At 42.3% G+C, this 22,650-nt stretch overlaps 1 protein-coding gene across 1 annotated transcript in view; it reads left to right on the plus strand.

Moving 5' to 3' along the window:
- The first annotated feature begins 1,117 nt into the window (after positions 1-1,117).
- Positions 1,118-22,650, plus strand: part of NIBAN1 (niban apoptosis regulator 1) — a 69,962-nt gene continuing 48,429 nt past the window's right edge. Inside the window, exon 1 of the mRNA XM_069789583.1 lies at positions 1,118-1,282. Within this exon, the coding sequence (XP_069645684.1) occupies positions 1,228-1,282 (55 nt within the window). The 5' untranslated portion in view covers positions 1,118-1,227. The remainder of the gene's footprint in view (positions 1,283-22,650) is intronic.

Genomic DNA, 22,650 nt, shown 5'->3' on the forward strand with positions numbered 1-22,650 from the left:
GAATTTTCAACCAACCTGTGATCAACCAAGTGGCAAAGTATTAAACGCACCTACTGCACAATCCACTTAACTACGTTAAAGCAATTTCACAGCAAGTGACAGGTGTACAAGCTCAATGAAAAGTATTTAAGTCTAAAATACATAACTTCCAGTCACTGTGAATCCCCAGCGTGTCAGCACAATCCATATTCATTGCAACTCATTGACTCCATACTAAACACATGAGGCACAATAATGTATGGCAGGCTGCCCGTTCCCTGTCAGCTGAATTAGCATTATAAAAACAGCGAAACAGAAGAAACTACCTTAGAAAGTCACATGTGGTATAAAGCCTCACTGAAATTATTGTTCAGAGGCAAGGAAATTCGGATAGCTGTTCCATACTATCTTACACTGCTATGCCGAGGATCTGCAAAGTGGTGCTCTTACACGTTTCAGGAAGTTGGTTTGATCACTGGACTATTTTTACTGAAGTGACATGCAAGCGGGCACTAAAATGCATAGGTCTATCATTCATCCTGGAATCATATAGTCAACAATATCCTATATAGGCCACCAGTATTCCCAGTCAGAGGCTGACTGGAGTGGGAAGGTATGGCCCTGAAGAGCAAACCACACGAATCCCATGGTGTCTCAACGTGCCTTGCGGAAGAAGGCGTCCTGTTTGAAGGATGTTTCCGGTGGTTCTTCCTTCTTCTTGAGAAGTGTTGGAGAACGTTTCTAACGGACTTCAATCCCATGTGGGATATCCCACATGGTCTTTAAAGTAGCCTGCATGGAAACTTCAAAGGGTCTCCAAGGGGATGCAGATTTTGAGATGAGGGTAGCAAGTGACAGGAGGGCAAGAGCAGACGGCAGCGCCGCGCGTTTCGATGGGCCAAAGAAAATAGATGGGGGCATGCGTGCGTAGAGGCACACCCCGCTCACCTGGCAGATGGACGCCTTCTCCATCGCCTCTCTATCTTCTGCTCCCACGTTTCTGGGAGTGGCGAGGGGCGACCCAGGGCCCGGGCGGGGCAGGAGGTCGGCTGGCGGGGTGTGTGTGTGTGGAAGGCGGGGAGCAGGGCCGGAGCAGGGCCCGAGCAGGGCCCGACCTCCTTTTGCCGGCGGCGGGCGAGAGGCGGCGCCAGCGGGAGGAAGCGGCCGCGGAGCGCGGGGCCGGGCGGGGCCGGGCCGGGCCGGGCGACGGCGGCGGCGGCGGCGGCAGCAGCAGCGGTCCCCGGCAGCATGGGCGGCTCTGCCTCCAGCCTGCTGGACGAGAGCAAGTGCACCTACATCCGAGGTAGGGCTCTGCGAGGGGGAGGCGGAGCGGCCGGCTGCTTCCCGGGGCTTTTTTGTCTGAGAGCGCTGCGTCTTGCAGTCGTGCTTTCTGGTGGGGAAAGCTCGCAAAAAAAGCCCCCCACGGGGGCGAGGAGAGGAAATCCCGAGCCCCCGCGGCGCGGCGGGGTGCCGAGCGGAGCCGGAGCCGGAGCCGGAGCCGGGCGCGGTGCAGCGGGCAGCCGGGAACCCCGGGCAGCGGGCAGGACTCGGGAGCCGGTGGGGTCAGCGGGGTTGGGGGACACAGCTGGGCCGGTTCGGAGGGGGACAGAGTGCGATGGGGTTTCTTAAACGGCAATGCTTTAAAAAGTACCGACGAGTGAGTTAGGAGGTGCCGAAGAGCAGACAGTAAAAACTTTCAAGAGTGTGGAGAGAGGCAGCCTGAAACTGCCCTGAAACAATTCCCCAGCACCGGCAGCCGAAACTGTTCAGGCACCGGGTTTTGCCAAGGTAGATCGGATCAAGACCATGTGGCCTGATGTTTTGCAAAGCCCATTGAAGGCAGTGGGAAAACTGCTAGGTGGGTATTTAGGTAAACTATTCAGACCTGTGCAAGAACAACTTTTTAACCCATTAAAATGTTGAGAGAGAAAATGAAAAAAATTGCTTTAAATTTATGCATATCACTATTAAACTACAAAGGAAAAGGGCATAATTCTGTATTTTGGGGGGTATTTTTGTATTTGAGTAGTTAAAAGATGAAATATGTCTTGCTCTTACCTGTCACCTGCTCTCCTTGTTGGTAGGGTAGCAGGTAAAGCATTTACAAAGCAAATTTTAAGGCTGGAGATCTACAAGCGAAATAAAAGTTTGCATGTGAAAAGGAAGCCCTATTCCAGTATATTATATATTATCCATCTGAAGCCTGCGAGAGTCCTCACTGCTGTGGACTGGGAGATCAAACTTGGTGCTGATGATTCAGACCACAGGGTGACTCCTGGGTGGTGCCCACAGCTGAGCTTGTCCTTTTATTCTGTTGCTTTGGGATTTTTTTTGTGGTGTAGGGGGAGTGCAAATGTTGAACTGCTCCTCTGTTAGGACTCCTCTGAAATCACAGTGGATCTTTCAAGAGATTCCCATAGTGGGAAGGCTGTCCAAATATTAAATGGCCTTCACCCAAAAAGCAATCAGCAAAGCTGCCAGTCTCACATGCGGAGATTTTTCTACAATGTCACCTCAGTATTGTCATCTTCTCCTGTGCCATTGAGGGTGGTTTCAGGTCCCATCAGAGCCACGAGGGTGCGATGCCCATGGACTTTTTTTTCTTTACACTCATCCCCATGCTGCAGCCAAAATTGCATTTCCACAATTCAGGATTTCAAGTTTTCTGGTCCCTGACTGAGTGAGGGCAGTTGTGAGCGCCTGAAAAGGCTGATGTCTAATTACTGAAAAAAAAAAAAAAAAAAAGGTAGGAGATTCAGGGAGCTTATTAGCTTCTTCACAGCTGTGCAAGAGGAAATGGTACAAGATCTTTGCCCTGGACACCATCTAGAATTAGAAGAGGGAGCTCATGCCAGAGGGTTGGGAAATCCATGTCTGTTTGGACATGTGTGAAACTGGACTGGATGTGTGTATCTGAGACTTCCCTGTAGCTCAAAGGAAGCATGCCTTTGCCTTGCTGAGAGCTGTGTGCTCTTTAGATGCATCCCTAGTTTGCCTATCACATCTTTGCAGAGGCAAGTGATAAAGCGAAACCATTGTGAAAAAAGGAAGCATTGTGCTTATCCCCTGGCTCAAGCCTGCCGTTCTTGCTGTGAGGATCCCCCACTCTAAATTCTTGCTTTGAAAAATAATTAACAAGGCACTTTGTATAGAGGCTGCCTGTAAATTAGTATTTCCAAGAAGGAAAAGGAATCAGGAAGAGCATCTTAAATCAAAACACAGTGAAATCAAACCAACTCACCAAACCTACCACTCATCTTGAGGCTGGAGTCTGCAAGATTTGGACCTTGCTTATCTGTCTTACAGCGAGTGCCGTGGTGAGCTCTCCTCGTTTGAAGAGGAAGCGGGCTGAATCGCTGATTCTGTAGATTAAATAAGCAGTGCATATTTTAGCCAGCTTTGTAAAGGTTTGGTGAGTTTTACTAGCGGCCTGGGAGCTTTGGGTTTTTTTCCTCCAAAGATGATGCAGGGGGGTCCTCAGTAAAAAGGGAAAGGAGATACCTGCTTTTTGTCAGTAGAACTGTCAATCCATAGTGCTTGAATGGGGTGGTACTGGTGAGGGAGGTCGTGAGATAACAAGATCAAGGATGCTGCCTCGCACCTCTTATTCAGAGTCTGCAGCCAGTGACATTCTCCAGACTTTGTACATTTTGGGATGCTCACTCATATTGGCCCAAATATCAGTAGACTCAAGACAGGAAATCCTGAGTATTACTTCAAGTGTAAGTTCGGTCTAGATCATCTCTAGTGCTCCCTCCCAACCAGTGTTCCAGTAAATAAATTTATATTTGCAATCTATATGTCCTGGTTTCAGCACTAGATTTTTGCATTTCCTTTCACATAGCTTGGTGGAGGGCTCGTGCCCCCACCTCCTTGCCTTCGCAGCAGAAGCTTGCTGTGGTTGAACACTGGCATCCTTCAAGTTAGTTCCTGCCGCGCTAATCTCAGCCTGCAGCAGAGAAAATTATTTGGGTGGCATGTCAGCTCTGCAGCATGCTGGGCTGCTGCCTGCAAGGTGGGGGGGTTAGCCAAAATTGTGTGGGGCAGAGTTAAACATGACTGCTTGAATGTGCAGAAGGATTGCTGCATGGTTGTTGTCATGATGGTGTAATTTAATTTCTTGTTGCCGTAATGATAATTTAATTTGTCTGAAGCCATGTCCCTGTATTGTAAAGCCTTGTGGTTTATTTAGACAACATTTAAGCTAAAACACAATGTAATGAATGGAAATGAGGGACTGAGGGCTAAAGGAGTAGATGGAGCTTTCAGCAACAAACTGATAGGGTTCCTTCATCAACATGTGTACAAATCTACAGGTTTTCTAATTTCCAAAAGTCTGTTTGCTCACATTGTTTGAGGGATGAGAGGAGAACAAAACAAGGACAAAACTTATGTGCTATGTAAAAAAATATGTACAAATATACTTGCAGGTGTCTATATAAACCAGTGAGAACATGGCTCTCAGCATGAGCACCCCCAGGTAGAGCCTGGGAGACGCTTTGCTCTGTGCGGTTCCCTGCAGGTGAATAGGCGCCAGCCTTGTCAGACCGGTAGAAGAAAGGAATCTCAGAGAAAATCATGAAGGCATCCTACATGGAGTCTTGGTTACTGAATGCAGAGACTGTGATTTCCACCTAAACCTACTTCAACTTCTGTGCTCTTAAGGAAGAAGTGATAGTATTGAACCAGCCAAATTGCACATCGTTGAGATCTGTGTATACTTGTACATGGGGCAATATCTTGAGATAAGACATACCTGAAAGTCAGCTAATATAATTATTGACCTAGTAGTGTGCATTTCCTGCAGCAAATAATGCCTAAGAAGAGAATATACGATGCCAATGTCTAATTTTTCAAGTGGTCTTCACAGCACGGTACATGTGAGGCTGTGTTTGAAATTGCAAGGGCAGGGCTCATCCTTGTGAATTTTGAATCGGGGACAGGTACTTCACAAGCTGCCTAAAGACTTATTTGTGGATGGCAGTGTTTTGCAAAACGATTTTTATACTCAGAAAATCTCTGCATTAAGAAACTATATAGATATAGGTGAAGTTACATTTTGCAAGCCATCACAAAATATTTTGTCTTTTTGAAGCAGAAATTATTGAAAATTGGTCATTATTGTGGAATGAAATTGTGACTAAAACATCAAGATGCGATATTCCTTAATCCTACCTGGAGGAAATTAATGTCATAGTAAAATAATGGAAAAATGAGTCATTGGAGACTCCTGTGAGCGCTGGGGACAGCTTGTGTTCATTGGGAGAGGGTGGGTGGAGGCTATTTAGGGGAGAGTAGGAGGCCATGTAGTGCCAGCAAGGAGGTGTGGGGCAGAAAGCCAGACAACATGCACTGCAGCATTACTAGTATTGAAACCACAGCAGTTTCAAAGGTGTCTTCTGTTCTGTGTAGCACAACCCTGTTTTTATAACCATACCTACGGAAAAATATTTTTTTCCATTTATTTAAGATCCTTAAGATATTTTAAATACACACACATTATAAGTAGTAAAATGATTTAAAGCCCCCTGAAATTAAAAGAAATTTTAATAATAATTCCTCTAGGTTTTGGACTAAGCCCTTAAAAAAGAAGGAGAGACTTGTGGCAGAGATAATCCTTCTTTGTAGGGTTTTGGTGGGGCTACATGTGAATTATTCAGGGTGTGAGTGAAGTAGATGGAGTTTAAAAAATGGCAATAACAATTAGGAGATTGGGAATTGGTCATGTGAAAAGAGTTTATTAAAAAAATTCATGCTTCCAGTTTGATGAGGCATGGGCTAAACTTGTGATGGGAGGTGCTCATTGCATGATTTGTCTAATGATATTTAATGAGTGTTACACCCAACAGGGAGCGGTATAGGGTGGTAGTAGAGAGTTACAGACTCAGGGTGCAATCATGAAATTGGGGAAAAAGATTAAAGTGGCTGTTAAAACAACTTAGTAGTATGCCCTGAGAGATTGTTCCAGAGGTTTCAAGGTTGCTGATAGAAAATTTTTGCTTTGGGTATCTAATACTAGACAAGAAACAATCAAGGAAGCAGATCTCACAGCAGGGAAAAGGTGGAAATGGCCCCTAGAGTCTTAATGATTTTCCATTTCTGCAATCTCAGCAACAACAGTAGTAGAGGACCAAGCTCTGCTCTGTCACGTGTGGTCTGTTGGGACCAAATTTTTCTAAATTTGGAGAGGTGGAGAGTTTTAAAGCACCCAAAGCCAGTAATTTCAACAGGTGCATCTTCAAAAGAGTTTAGCGTACAAAGAATGAACTTCTCTGAAGGTTGTTTTTTTATTAAAGGTGCTCAGTGTGCTTGACCATATCCAATCTACCCATTTCTATCAACGTAAAGCTGTCCACAGGATAAGGCTTTGTAGTGATTTGCTTTTCATTTGTTTGTTTAAAAGCAGTTATTTTTCTTCCTTCCTTCCCTTCTTTTCCATCTCTTTCCTCACCCAGGCAGACGGGACAGCCCGACTGAGGTATGCAGTGATGGTGCTGTGACCCTGCGGTGCCCAGGGATGCACCCTGTGGGTTTTCTCATTGTTCAGGACTTTCTGAGCAGACCTTCCAGCTGTTCTTCTTTTCAGTTGACAGTGAAAGCTGTTACTTAACGTCTGTAAGAAATTTCTTTCTAGTCATTTGTTTTGCCTATGAATTTCAGTATGGTACTAATTAAGATGGGGGGGGGAGGGTTGCACAAGGATAAAACACTTTAGATGTGTTCCTGCAAGACGCAGCATACTTAGAAAAAGTAGATAGACTCCTCCTATTCTGTCAAGTTTTAGAGACTGAAGAGGAGCCTGGTTTACCCTTTACTTAAAAGACAAGATAAGGAAAACTGTCGCTGGCTTTATGGGAAACTGTCTGAACAAATACCATTGGTTGTACGGAGATAAATCCCACTGACTCGGAGGGAGATAACCCAAGTACCTGATACAGCTCTGGAGTGAAATTCTCACCAGCAGCCAGCCGACGTGCACGTAGCTATGAGCAAGGATGCTGGAGGATGGAAGAATAACTTGGAATTAATTGTGGAAAAGTTGGCCTTTTTTGGACAGGCACTCAGACTGGATGTTGGATTTTCTGCTTTAAACTGTCGTGTAGTCCTTCTGGTTTTAATTTGGTGTACGACTGCAAGTATAACAAAGTTTTGTAAAAAATCTGGCTGCACTTACTGCCTTTTCTCTCAGCCTGTTACAAGCTATGTCTTGCTGTGTTTTGGAAATCCTCTCTTTCATTTTCCACAGGTGAGCATGGCTGTAGCATCATATAGAGCAGGAGTGTGGTGTCTCTCTGGACTTAGCAACATCTACTTTGTATCTCTTAGAGGGTGCTTTTCATTTTCACCTTCTGAGGTTTATGGTAAAAGCTGATACAATTTTTTTGCGATTCCCAAAATCTAAGGAAGAGGCAGGGTAATATTCTCTTTTACAAACATGTATTGAATCCAGAATTCATGACTGCGGGTTAGCACTTAGCAAGTACTATCTAGTCCAATCCTAATAGGCATAAATACCCACGGAATGAAAGAGTGAAGTAAAATGCATAGGAAATTCAAATTTTGATATGGATATGAGATTCTGTTCTTCATTATACGCACCTTGCTAAGTTTCCAAGTTCTTGAAGACCTTAAGAAATGTGATTTTGAAGAAAAATCCTTTTGGCTTTACTTGCTTTCTTGGAAGTTTTAGTCCTCAGAGAGGTTGTTGCTGTTGGAGCCAGTGGCAGATTTTCATCCCATAGTTTTAATAAATGGTGCCTGTCTGTGTTGGAAAGGAAAGGCAGACTGCCTTTGGTTCTTATATTCTTTAATTCAGGGGGCCAGGCACTTTATCTTAGACTAAATGCAAGCAAAAGGCATCCAGGAACGTGATTAATGGGAAAGGTATTTGCCACCTAACTCGAACAGAATTTACTGTACTTGGTAACTTCCAGATTTCAGCTTTGGGAGATTAAGGCAGTTTCCATTGCTCATATAGTCCCATTTATTAACTTCTTTCAAAAGTACTGTGAGCAATTTCGGAAGTTTACAGTCAGGTTGTTTTGCAAAGGGCACGGGCAAGAATTTCCCTAATCAAAGCAGGAGGTAAGATTTTGTTCTTCAGTTTGTCAATAAAAGGATTGTCCATGATCACATCCCATTTACCTTCTGTAAATGACTTGAGGTTTTCATAAACCCATAAATCTCAGTTATCCATTTTGTGGCATGGCTCCTCCTTCTGCCAAAGCATCTGAGAAGCAGGGTTAGGCTCCTTGCCAGTTCAGCAGGATCATCTCAAGCTCCCTTACACCAAAGGAAACCATGTCGCTTGCACAGGAACTAACCTTAAAGATGATGTACTATGTAACGCTTGCTACAGACCCTGCACTTGAAAACTGAAAGGTGGTTTCTTTCTGGGAGAGAAGGTGGTTTTGGGTAGTATTGAGCGAAGGGAAACCATCGGGTGGTAGGGGAAGGCATGTGGTGTTTTTCATGCTTTTCTGCTGTCTGCGTAGAAGAAACTACATACAATGTTGAATTAAGCATGGGTATCAATGGAAGGAGCTTCTTCTCAATAGAAAAAGTGAGAAATATGCTCACCTTTGCCCAAAAAAAGCTGTAATTGAGAAGCACACTGTAAGTGTGGAGTCTTCTAACTCTTTTGTACTTGATGTTTTCTGAAATCTTGAAGATTGGAGGTTCTTTAATTAGTGCAGCTTGGCCACAAATTATAAGACAGTCTTTGCATCTGATAGAAATTTTATTGATATTAAAGGGAGAAAAAGCAAGCTCTGAGATGATTAAAGCAGCTTTGTTGTTGATGCCTTTGGGCAGTAGCAGCTGAAAACCAGTGTCTAGATCAGGAAGGATGATATTCATAAGCAATGTGGTCATGGCTGATTTTAAAGTACAGCAGTATTTCTTTCTACAGCTTTTTCCATTGCTTATAATAAACATGCTGTTCTCTTCACACTTAAAGAACTATTAAAAGTGGCTTCAAGTTTTTGAACATGCATGCAAGCGTTTTAGTTGCTTTTGCAGTTAAAGGACAGTGATGAAACGAGGCCAACTCTTACATAAAAGCAAGATTAAAGCTTGTGGAAATGGCTCAAACTTGTGTGAAGAAAGGGTTTGCCTGTTTGGCTTTTCTAAAAACTTTATTCTGTATATGTTTATTAGTCTTACATATAAAAAAAATTTGGTGCTGACTCTATACTAATGCTTAACTTGATATGCATAACCTAAGGTTTTGGTGAATTAGTTTCTTTAGGTATTTAATTAAGTGTTAATTTTTGAAACCATAAACCTTTAATCGTCATGCTTCTGTGACGTTAGTTAGTAACTCAGACACAAAGAGTTGCTCTTACGCTTTGGATAGTACTAAAGCTTTAAGCCTACATATTAGGCCATTGTAGTACTACCAAAGTTATTATTCAGTTATTGCATCTTTTTTTTAAAAACTAGGTAGTTGTCTTAGCTAGCAATATCAGGACGTAGAAAACAAAAGTGAGGCTGACTCTTGGGTTCTTCTGGTTAGATGATTAAAAAGTTAAAAGCAATATAGTTTTCAAAAGTATATAGATTATTTTTGTATGGTTGAAATTCTTCTAGGAAATAAGTAAAATAAGGAATACAGTAGTTAATTTATTTTCTAAATAACTATTTTTGGATTAGAAAAGTTATTAAAAATAACTTTTTTATGTTGTTTGTGATGATCTTGATTCTAAGCCTGTTCTTTTGCCTTGCCCTGGGCAGCATGGTTCCTAAGGAGTGTGAGGATGCTACAGAGGCTTTCGTTGTGGATGAGATGTTCAGTGTTTTCGTGCAATCCCTGTTCAGTGCCAGACCAGCCAAGTGTCTCTCAAGCAGTTTTCTGCTGAACGTGTGGTAGGTCTGATGTGAATGGGTGAGGTGCCACGTCAGCCAGCAGAGCGAGACCGTGGTGGTTGGTAGATGTTTGCCGCTGGCAGTTGCAGGTGCGTGGTCACGCTCCGAGATCTTAGAGGGTGCTGGGCCAACCCTTTAGATTGGAGCAGCGTGCACTCCTTCGGGACCGCCTCAAACCATGCCTGGCACTGCACTGCTCAACAGGCTGGGATGGCTGCGGTGATGGGGTGCAGCAATGCAGTAACTCCAGGGTGGAAAATAGCGGCAGAGGTTTCTGGCTTGTTACCTGCTTTACATATCTTCCCAGGAGCGAGCCATGATCTGTCCTTCAGAATAAATTCTGCTTTCGAGATTTATGCAAAGTGAGCATGTCAGCTGGTCTTAGGTTGTTTTTTCAACAGGTCATTGCTTAAACAGTGTAACGTGGTGCATCCTCCCTGTTACGATTTCTGGCCAGGTGGCATGCTGAGAAAAGCCACCCGCATCAGTGACTGCCCCGTTTTTGGACTCTCCACTGGCAACACCACCAGCAGTGATGCCTTTTCAAATGATAGTGGACTTGTAAGGAGATCATTGGTAATGGTGTAAGACAATCAGTTCATAGCTCCCCAAAAATGCTGCTGTTTTTTCCAGGTTCATTCTGTGTTGTGCTTCTAAGGTCAATGCACATTTTGACCGTGGCTCTCATGCATTGCAACAGACAACTTGCAGAAAAGGTCATCTGTGCCTGAATTGCACATTAGTTGTGTGTGGGACATGTTGGTCCTCACAAAGACTGTCTCACAAAGGCAATCCTTGTTCCTGGTTGTTTACTGTTTAAGCAGGCAAAACACACAAGCTAAAGCAAAGGTACAGAGAAATGAAGGCACGGGACCAGGGAGTGCCAGGAGTAGGAGAAGCAGCCTGTGCCAATCCCCAGTGCGGGGTCAGGCCTCTGCAACAGTTCCAGCTGCACCGTGCTGATGTGTCCCAGACAGGCTATGATACGTGCTAGGGACCAGCTGGACCTTTAAGCACCCGTGATCACTAAATACTTTCACAGCCAACCTTAGGAAAAATGCCTACAGCTTCTTTAAATTATTAAAACATCTGGGATTTCCTAAGAAGGTTTATATTCCCTAGGTCAAGGTAGCTGCAGATTTTGTGGAGCTCAAAAGCTCCATGCATACTGTTTCTAAAGATCCCCTGCCCGCTGCCTGGGATGGTTCATTCACTGGAGTAATGCCTTCCTGGATTTACTACCGGTTTTTAGTTCTGTGTGCTTGGGATCCCAGCTAAAAAAAATTGCCCTCATATGCCTTATCTGGAAACTTGCTGCCTGCCAAGGACCTTTTCCTTACTCTTTTCAGAGATATATGGGCATCATTGCTTCAAATTTACAAAAGATGCCACCACCATCCTGCCACTCAGCATCCAGCTCACTCATCCCTGTCCTTTTAGCTAGCACTCTTCTTCAGCCCCTCTCATCTGTTGTCTTAGGAAGCAATTTTTAAAGGTTTACGTGATATTTTCCTTCCTCTGCATGAAACCACAGTTGCTATTTGTGCTGTGATTCTCTGCAGAGCTTTGTTGCGATGTTGATAACTGAAGACCTGACTCTTGAAGCAGCACTGGGGACATTAAATATCTTAGGTGAACATTGTCTAAAGACTGACTTGCTTTTATTGAATGTGATACAGAGGATCCTTGCATATTTTCACTTAATATTCCACATATTGTAATGGTCACACTAGAGGAAAGGCAAGCTTTCATCATCCCCCAAGCAAAGATTTAATGGCAGGGTCTGTGCAAAGGGGGAAAAAAAAAAAAAAAGGCTTTTTTGCTCTTAGGGGTATTCTGTAAAGTAATATCGTTGTCTGTAATTTAGTCTTCCAGACGCTTTCCACTGTTTTCAGTTGCAAATGAGGCTTTGCCAGTCTTCAGCTGTTCAGACTGAAGTTTCCATGCTGAGCATCTGCCTCAAATTGCGTTTTTGAGAAAACTGCAGCTAAAATGGATGAGCTTTTTTTTTTTTTAAATAATTAATTAAGCTAAAGAAAAATGTATTTTTCCTCTCTTGATGTTCTGTTGAGCAGCTCAGGTGTATCCTGCAAGAGGAGGGAAAGGGTTGGGGGGCATAGAGCCAGAATAAGGGAAACCAGAGGTGAGTGTGAAGGGTTTCTAAGCACTGCCAGTCTTTACCTGCTGACCTAAACCCTGTTGTTTCCGTATTTGCCCTCTGTGCAGTCTAGCAAGTAGCTGCAAACCCCACAGCCAGCAGCAGCTGTTCACCCCTGTAGATAAAGGTGATGCCACAAAGCAAACACAACTTTCTATCATTTAAGCTTACTGAGTTAGCTGAAAATGTCCATGGATCTGAAGCCCTGAACTCACTACTGATGCTCGAGGGACAACAGGGTGCAAAGGCAGCTTTTTGGTATATTTTTCTATTAGCTTCATTCAGTAGAAAGCCCTAGATTTGTTGTCTGGTTTTGGTGGTTTTTTTTTTTCCCCTTCTGACATTTCCTGTACACCTGCCAAGCTACAAAGTGCTGTCCCAGCATCAATCAGCTGATCTTCCTGCTGAGATACTGTGATAGGTGGTGGTATTTTATGTCATGCATGAGGAGTTATGGCTAGTAATTTGGATCTTGACAAACCTAGTGCTTGATTTTTCAGGGAACTGGCCATTTTAATGCTCTCCCCAGATTTCCAGCCGGGCTCTGGCTGTGCTCAGTTGTGACTGTGGGCACTCAGCGTTTCTGTAAATCAGAAAACAGAAGACAGCAGGAGCTATCTGGGAGCTTCTCCCATAAGTGACATACATTTTGTCCAGCTTTACATTTTGTGGCAGACAGAGACAGGATCTGGTTCTTTGGGGTGGTATTTACCTGCCCTAAATATAAATCAAGTCCCTGCTATTTCCAGCTAACCATGCCACAAACTTTCAGAGCTCCCCAGTGAATGGGGCAGGTACCATATGAAGTTGATTAAATGATGGTATTTTTTGATGTGATTGTAAAGTAGCTTTAACCACTGCTGCTTGTACTCTGTCAGACTTTGCTCTGAGCCTAGGAAGCAGAGGCAAAACTACTGACACAAGGAGTGTTTGAGGTTAGTGATGGTTTGTGAGCGTGACTGGAGGGAGGTATCCAGATGTCATGGTTGCATTTGATGTGTCTGCAAGGAAGAGCCCCAAAATCATCCAGATTGTCAGATGATCTAAGTCGATGGTGGTTTTATGGTGCTTTTGGAGGAGAAAAGATCATAGAGTCGTAGAATGGTTTGGGTTGGAAAAGGGCCCTCAAAGATCATCTAGTTCCAACCCCCCTGCCATGGGCAGGGACACCTTCCACTAGACCAGGTTGCTCAAAGCCCCATCCAGCCTGGCCTTGAACACTTCCATGGACGGGGCATCCACAGCCTCTTTGGGCAACCTCTTCCAGTGTCTCACCACCCTTTAAAAGTATCTCAAATGCATATAGAAAAGGGGACTGTCTGAACTAAAGACACAGGGGAGACATGCATTCTTGATTTTCATGTGCTTTTAAAATGTAATCACGCTTGTTTAGTTATTTATTAGTGTTTTTACCAAGCTTGATAATTTGCAATGGGCTTTCCAGCTATGTCCAGGAAATAGGGAATCAGCTGGAGTTTCCTTTACCCCTCTTGTGGCCCACACTGAAGACCCTCATTTGCAGAATGCAAAATGATCATGTAATGAAATTGTGCTAAGAGCACAGATCTGTTATGCTGCAGTATTTTTAATGAAGAAGGAAGGGCTTAGACTGGGACTATGCCATTTCCTACAAATTAATGTTGAAAAAATTATTCCCCAAACCAAACATTGCCTGAAAAACAAAAGGAAAGTAGCAAATGTCAGTAGGCATGGTGAAGGTGTGTCCACCTCCCGTGCAGGTTGGAATTAGCAGATCAGTTGCGTGTGGAGGAAAGGGTGACACACTAAAACAAACCTGTAAACTCTTGGGAAAATCCTATGTGTAAAAGTAACACAGCTGTTGGATTGTTCATGGGGGGTTGTGTTTTATAGAAACCGAAGCAGTCTCTGGCATTTCATGGATCAGACCTTGGAGGCATTGCTCAGTATTATAATCTACCAAAATGAGGGGTAGGTGGGTGCACACCTACCTGGTGTAGCTTCCTATATCTTGCACAGGAGGCTTGATAGACTGGAGCCAATGGTTGTTCCAGCATCTTTTGGTTTAAAAAAAGATAAACTATCAGAAATCCTGTGAAACTAACTTATATGTGCTGCACAGGAGGATTTAATCCAGGCAAATCAACCCTATTAATCCAAGTGTGCACTGTGTGAAGGAGGGACATATATCCATTTGAATATGAAACTAATAAATCATCTGAAATTTTCTATCCAAAGCAGGATGGCAAGCCACGTTAGCCTCCTTGTCCATGTATTCAGCTTGTGGTACAAATCAAACATTATGATTTGGAGAGAGGTCTCGAGTAGACTGGTGAAAGGCCACAGGACAGGCATTGCTCCCAGTTTCCATGAGCTTTATTTGAGTCTGACCTATATGTGAAAGGTATTTGTAGCCCACGCCAAAGTTGATTCAGCCATCACAATGTATTTAGTAGAAGAAAATGATCTCTAGGAAGTTCAAAAAGCTTTTTGAGCTATAGAAGCAGATCATGTGCTGAGTAGAAAATGATGTTAACAGCTGCTTCCATCAGCCTGTTGATCAAGAACAGACTGGAGGGATGGGAAAGGATGTCAGTGTCTGTGTGGACTGATGTGGGATTTGAGCACCTTTCTCTCTGGATACCAAATTCAAGGCATCTTGAAAACTTGAATCTTAATTTAACCTTACTTCTAGATGTGTGATAGCTCACCAGTCTGCTACATTGGCTACACCGCATTTTTAGGGCCAGTATTGGGATTTGGGTCCCGTTTCTCTCATTCCTTCAGAGATAAGTATTTTAATTATGTGACACATGCTTTTCTTAGGGAATGGCTGCAGTGTACATGCTTGGTTTCATGGTACATAATTGTTGTGCCGCTGGAGGGACCGTGGGTATTTCATTAGCACAGCAGTTCCTTTGCCAGTCCAATTGTCCTCATTAGAGGGTTTCCTCAGCAGCTGTAGAAGAAAGGTCCCCACGTTGTTGTATGTATGTCACCATTCTCTACCACAGCTTCAATTCCTTCCTCCCGTTCTTGAGTTTCATACGCTTTTTTAGCTGAGAGCAGAAGGGCCCAGCAGCAAGCTGCTTTCAAAAAATGTCCTACCAAACCCAAGGGAAGCAGTGGGGAGGAAGAGTGCCTGGAACAAAATTGAGGCCATATTTACTGTGAAACACACCCAAGACCTGCGACAAAAGAAGCTTCTGTAGAAGACTTTGGAGATTGGGCATTAAGGGCTTGATGTGTTTGTTTGTGGTAATCCCCTGGGAGCAGTGGCTAAGTAGCGGTGACAACTCATAAACTGAAGCAGCCCAGTGAGAAGCAGCACTGGGATTTGTTGGAGGAAGAATTTGGGTTCGAAGTGAATGAAGAAGGCAGGCCCCCATCTGAATTTTTCACCAACTTCCCTTACGCATGGAAAAAACATGAAGCTGCTCAGCACATGTCATACTAGAATGAGGATGTCTAAAGCTGATACCACACTGAGATACAAGGGAGTTACCAACATAAACAAACATACAAAAACAATGTGTTGGTAAGAGTATAGAATCTAAGTGGTAATTTTGAGCAAGATCTTGTGGTTTGTTAGTTATTAGTCTTTCTACATGGTTTTTCCTTCGTGTGCATTAATTTAGGCAGCAGGAAGTGTGGTCAACTGAAAAGTTGCCATGCTCTTTCCATAACACTTGGCAGTGGCAGATGTTACTTTCCTGAATATAAACTAAAATCAGGGTTGCCTTGGAGGGTGCTTTTATAGCCAGGTCTTGCAGGGTGCTGGAGCTGGATGGTGTAGGTGAATGCTGGCTGGATTTTTATTGTTACTGTCTGCAAAAGAGTAATTTTGAAAATAAAATCCAGTCTCTCTGATAGCTGAGGTGTCTGGAGTTCTGCTGTTGGAAGGGACACACGATTTTCTGAGAGACTGAACCAAAAATAAATTTAAAGCTGAATTTGAGGATGCTATACAAAATGTCAGGTTGAGTTTCTGTGACCATTACATATAGTAGCGTAGGCTGAGTCAGTGCCAGAGATGTGAGCGTGCGCAGCCTTGGGAGGATGTGAAAGCCGTATTTCAGATGGGGCCCATCTCTCTATTCATAGCTTTAACTTCTTTTGGATGATGGGAATGGAGACATCTGTAAAAAGTAATAAGTCCCCTTTCCTTCCAGAATAAGGCTATGAGTTTTCCAGCTGTTGGCTAAGACAGGTTTTCCTGTTGAAATAGCTTTTGTCTGATATAAGTCTAAAACAATATGGTTATGGTAACTGAAAATATTTCTTTGTCATTTCTGTCCCCTGTTAGTTTTAGTTGTAAATCCAAGTATTTCTATTCATTGTTGCTTCTCGTAGCAGCTGTTTGATTTTTAAAACCTTATGCAGTCTTCCAGTGAAGTGCACCATGCTGATAGAATGCAGTATTGCTTATATTCTGTATTTTCTTTACCATATTGTGTGGCTAATTTTCTTTTATCTTCAGAGTGGATTCTCACGATTATAGAACACGGTCTTGCTTTCCTTCAGAAGTCTTGTCATATTAAATAATGCAAAAACAAGCCCATAACATTGATTCATGTGGTTCTTGGTTGCAACCACAATAATATGGACTGTGCCATATATTTGTCAGCTGACGCCAATCTATATTCATAAAACATGCCTTAGGATCTTTTTTTAGATCTGTAGAGTTTAAAGATTAGGTTATTAGGCATCTCTCTGGTGTGTAATTATTCCAGACTGAATAATATGTTAAGCAGAAGATTTGCAATTTATATACAGTAGACAAGCAAAGAAGAGTGTATGTTTAAAAAATCAGTTTTCCAGAGCAGATTTGCAAAAAAGGTAGTTCTAATGCATTTAAAAGACTTTTTATTTTTATTTAAATAATTAATAATAATAAAAAAGCGTGTGCTGTCTAGTGAAACAGTTTTACTTTCGTATCTTCTGTTTCTTTACTATAATTCTATGTTTTCTTTCGATTTCAAGATACAGTATTTTACAAATTAGAGGAACCCTAGGAAATTAAGAGTTTGAAAAGCATGTTAGGGTATCTGCTCAATCTTGAAGCCAGGGCTGCATTATCTCTTCTGGCTTTCTTCACATTGCTCTGTACTAGTTGTTCTTGAATGAGATAAGATCTGATGCTTTCATTTTTTTCCCACAGAATGTTCTTCTGAAGCACACAAAGCAGATACTTTTACTACATCCAAGCAAAAATTGTAATTTTTAGAACTTCTGTTGGCATTTAGACTTTCAGCTTGGCTTCAGAGGTTCTGAGCACCCGCCTGGCACTGGTGGTTGGTATCCAGCAGTTCTGGAAACATGAGAAGTTGCCTCACACCAGTGGCAGCAAAAGTAATTTTCAAAAATACCTTTGAATCTTCAACCATGTATATTATCCTCTTAGTGATGGAGGTACTTCTAAAAGTGAAATAATTACAATACAAGGACCTGACCTCATTACTGATTCAAAAGCTGTTGTAAGAAGACTACCATCTCCTAGACCGTGGTTTTTGTGACTGTTAGCTAAGGTACATGTCCCTCAGAGGGACATGCCTGCAAGCAAAATTGGAAACGAGTATATTAAATCTGAGGCCTGTGTTTTGTTGTCCTGACCTCTGAATTTCTGAGACATGCAAAGAAAAAATCGTGACTCCCTTTAAACCCAAACCTTTGGAGCCAGCATCTTTGCTAGTCAAGCTCAGTGTAAAGCGGAGACCATAAGATGCACTTTTTCAACACTGTCTCTGTGGCCGTGCTTTTGCATCGGAAATTATAAAGCATCCATGAATCATATTGCTGGTTTTTGTGAATACAGTTTTCCAGAATTCTTAGCCTGTTCTTATTCTATCATCCTTTTCACTGATCTGCTTTTTAGTTAACCAAGAGCCTGCCTGTTTGTATGAAGCTGCTGGTTTTATGCAAAACCTATGGTGAAACTGTTGGGGAAATAATTGCTTAGTGGTGCTTGAAAGCGTAAATAGTGAAGAATTAGTGTCCCAGGGTACAAAGAAGTTTTGCTACTGTGTGAATAGCACGCAGCCTGAGTAGCATCTTATTGGACAAGATGATTGCACTGTATAGTAGAGGTCTTTAGGAGTAATGGTAAGGGCTAGAAAAGTCTCTGAAAGGTTGTTGTGGATTCAAGAGCTCTTGAGGGTGTTTTGAAGCCACACGGGATGCTGTTAAGCGGGAAAATATTTTGTAGAAATTCAGTGTTCATCCTGCACTTCATCAGGCTGGTGAATCACATCAGCCCAAATGAAGATAGAAAATGGATTTATGTGGCTTTCCCTGCATTTTTTTCTCAGAAAGCTACAGGCTGACTTTAAGCCACCATCAAAAGATGCAAACATGGTTTGAAATTTAGTTGTAGTCCATAAATGCAGGCAGCCTTTGGAGGAATTCAGATTTGGATGAGATTCAAAATGAGCGTTAGTCTGTTAGAGGCAGTTTGTGGATATTGGACGCTTACATGGGCTCATGGCAAATTTTTGCAGAGCAGCCCTGTAGAGGCTGGAGCAAAAGCTAGACAATCTCATAGGCTCTGCTTTATCTTCTGCAGTCACTTAACTGAGAAGCTGGGGGAAAGACACAAAGAAAATACATTGTATAATTTTGAAATTTCAAAGCAACACCACATAATCATAGTTGTTTATTATTATCCAAAATCTGCTCTTTCTTATGAAGACCTGGACTAACATAAACACTTTGTGACCCCTTTTGCCACAGAGGGGTGCCTTTAGCATCCTTCCCCCCCGTTGTGTGCCTGTAAATGAGACTGCTGCCTGGCTGCCTCCCCAGTGAAATGACCTGTGATAATGTGCTTAAAGTGCAGTTGAGTAGATAGGAGCTAAATATTTTTAAAGTAGCATTACTAATGATTACTTTTGCATTCAGAAAATGAAAATGTAATCTGATATACATAAATTTGCCAGATAAAACTCTTATCACGCAGAAGCTATTTTCTTTTATTCTTATCAGCTCTTGCATGTTGCATTCTTAGGGATGTTTTTTTCTTAGTCTCCTAAATAAAACATTTTACCAAACACAGAAAGATGAAGAATTTAAGTTTTGATATGGACAAACAAAACAGAGGACCATATTCTTCTCCAAAAAGAGAGGAAGTATCAGCATCCACGTTGATAAGAGCTCAGATTAGGTTGATGGGGAGAACTTTATGGAGACCCATGGTGGAAGAACTGAGACTTACAAAACTGGAGCTCCATAATTGATTGTACAAAGGCAAGAGTGATGAAAGCAAACTGTTAAATGCATTAATTGAGGTATTGCCACCATAGGTATAAAACCAGGCCTTGAACGTGTTCTGGTTATGTGTTGTCACAAGTTGTGGGCATATGGGTGAGTACTTTTGGCATGTCTATACATGTATGTCCTGCTGAAGACCTCAAGGGTCATAGGGTTACTGCAAACCAGCAGGAGAGCTCTCACCAAACCATTTCCAAATAAATTCTTAAGAACAAATTTCCTCTTCATAATAATAACCTGCCTAGCTGTTTTTCCAAGCCCAGAAGCTCACGTGGTCCTACTGTACAAACACACCACTGGAAGAAGGTGGTTTTGATTTGGTTTTTTCCTTTCAAGTTGTGTCGTGTTGTCTCAAGCCCTTCTGAACGTGAAAGATAAACGGAGAGGAAATGAGGCAACTTTTTTTTTTTTTCAAAAAGGAAGGAGCATTGAAACATTGAGGCGGAAGAGCTGAGCGGCCGAGGAGACTCAAACACACGTTTAGTGAGAGGGACAATAGCTGACTGGTGCTTCTTCCTGGGAAGTCTTCCTAGAAATGAAAAAAACAAACACTGGCGCTAACCCTATTGTCTTCTCAGTGATGCTTTCACGAGTGTTTGAGGAACTGAAACTTGTCAAGGCTGAAGAAGAATAATGTACAACACTTGGCAAACTGTCATGTGGCTGGACTGTAACCCCTCCGAGCTTGATTCCACTGTATGTAAGCGACTTTAGTGAAACCAGCTCCACAGAGGAAACAAGATGACTTTGAGACTCCACCTGGGGAGTTGTGTGCCACCACCTTCCCATCACAGCAAGTGACACCGTAGATACACCTGTCTGGGAGTCACAGTGAAACACCCAGTGGGGCTCTGACATTTCTCTGATTTACAGCTAAAATTAGAAGTCTGAAAAAGAAAATAAATACTTTTCAACAGTTTGCTGGGACAAAGAGTAATTAGACCTTAAACCCCAGCACTTGCACAGGAGCGACTATAAGAAAAAGGTCTTGCTTTGTATGTGTCCTCTGTTATATTTACATCAAATTCTTTCTGAACACAGTTCTTCTTTACCCTTTTTTTTCCCTTAAATTCCCCTAACCTATGACCTTGTGACCTGGGAGTATTTCTTCTACCTCTGGATTACTGGCACTGGCAGGTTGTAGGAAGAGCAGACCTGGTGAATGTGAAGGCAGTCCTTCATCTTTGATACTGCTGCAGTTGCAGAAAGTTAGGGGTTGTCTTGATTTTTACTTGACCTCTTTTCAGGATTAAATTTCTGGAATGAATTCTGAGTTTGCTAGCAGAAGATATACTTTTATTAGTCTGGTGCCAACTTTAATCCAGAAGAATCGAAGGCATAAACTCTGCCAAGTAAGGAATAATTAATTAAGTTTAATGGGTCCTTTAAGCTTTGCAAAAATACCCCAAAATGTTTGGATCACTTTGTTTCCTTCTTTTACAGTGCTTTGGAAATACTGGGATTTTGATTATGGCCTTGCTCAACTTTGGATAGGAGAAAAGAGGGAAAAGGACGCCACTGGCAGGTCTCCCATGTTGAGAAGTCCCAGGCAGCCAGAGGGCCATCTCCTGTCTTCTGTTTGCTTGTTCCCCTTTTATTTTCTTTTCACGCCCCTTTGCCTCATTTTCTCTGCTTCTGCCCATGGATTGTCCCTGGACTAAATTTAGCAGGGGCTTTTGGAGCAGTCGCATTGGTTTCATGAGGCAAAGGAAGACCTCCTTTGCTCTGTTGCAGCCAGTTCTGTTTCCTTTGCACCCATTTCACAGCTGGAAGAGAGCAAAAGTCTGCATCCTAACCCAAACTGGGACTTTTGGGCAGTAGCAGCTGCTACAGTAGAGGCCAAGTAAAGTGTGAGTGAAAAAAACAGACGTACTCATTCAGACAAAGATGGTTTTGAAGGATGAGAGGCGACTTGGTTGAGGTCTCTGTTCACAGCTGAGCATCAATGTGTCTTCTTCCCTCTGTGTCAAAGCAGACATTTCTGTAGCTTTGAAGAACCCCAGATCCAGGTGGCTAATGCTCTGGTACCACTTCTTGGTGTTTCTCAACTAACTTGAATTATAAAGCTTATCTGTTGCATCACAGAGCTATAGTTTCCCTTCCCTTTCTGTAATATTCACAGAAAAAGAGACTGTTCTACATGAGATTCAGTGAGCAGATTCATGTAATAATTATACACTTGTTTTCTAAACTCAACCTTAATTGATGCTTTTTTGCAGCCGTGGGAAGAAATGTCCCTCCCCACAGGATGAGGTGCCAAATCTGCCTCCTGTCTCTTCTCCAGAATTAAAAAATCAGTGAACAGTGTGGTTTTGCTGGCTGGGAGATGCTATCATCCACGGAGAAGTAGAGAAGGGTTTGTTTGTAAAAGGAGAGACTTTTAGTTGCATGAATATAGACCCTTTAAAGCTTGGAAGTATTTCTTGCAAAGTGTGAACGCAGTCATTTTTTAATCCATTTATTTCTAAAGATTTAGCAAACATGTTTAAGGATATTATCTTATTTTTCTGAACCTGAGAACAGACTGTCAGCAAGGAGAATTTGTCTAGTTTGGCTTAGCTAAGGCGTAGAAAGATTAACCATATATTAGGAAAAATCATTTAGAAATGCCAGAACTAAGAAACATTCATCTACTGATTTATTTTGCCAGCTTAAAACCACTAGTCCACCCTGGTTGCTGTTCTGCAGCTGTTGGGTGTACATATGAATGGATGATATGATGGAAATATTTTTTCAGTATGTTTAATACATATGTAAAACAGGTTACTCAAAGTCATAGTGAATAATTCTGGCTTTACCAGGGCAAGGACGCAGGCTGCCTGCTGGGACCATGACATTGCACCCTATGGCTTAGTGCTGTGAAACAACATTTTCGTCTTGCAGGTTGTGTGACCCCTGAACCATTCCTATTGTAGCATCTTTATGGCCAGCATGGTCCATGTAGTGTCAGAAAGGGGTCCCATTGTATCACCATGCTTTGTAAAAACAAAATATATGATATATTAAAGAGATTTTGAAATGATGCTTCATTCAAATGTCTAGGTTTTATAAAGTAAGTCCTCCCATCCTTTCTCCAATGTTTCGCTGTGACAACAGTTAAATTTTCTTGCATTCATCTTGCAGTATTATAGCACGAAATTAATGAGAACCTGAAGCAAATGACTAAAAATGCACTACAAATGAAATATTTTCCCGTTTTTGTTGTCCACATTTAATGTAAAGTAGGAGGTGGGGTAAAAAAATTCCTTAGGATGTGAACTGCATTTTACATATTCCTCTTCCTGTAATATAAAGTTTTATTAGAAGCTTAATTATATATCTATTTTAATTTGTATGTCCTTTTTAAAAAAGGGGGAAGAGCAATAAAATTGATTCTTGATTTTCACAAAGAGTTGTCTCTT

Source organism: Haliaeetus albicilla, chromosome 8, assembly GCF_947461875.1.
Source record: "Haliaeetus albicilla chromosome 8, bHalAlb1.1, whole genome shotgun sequence".
Taxonomy (NCBI): Eukaryota; Metazoa; Chordata; class Aves; order Accipitriformes; family Accipitridae; genus Haliaeetus; species Haliaeetus albicilla.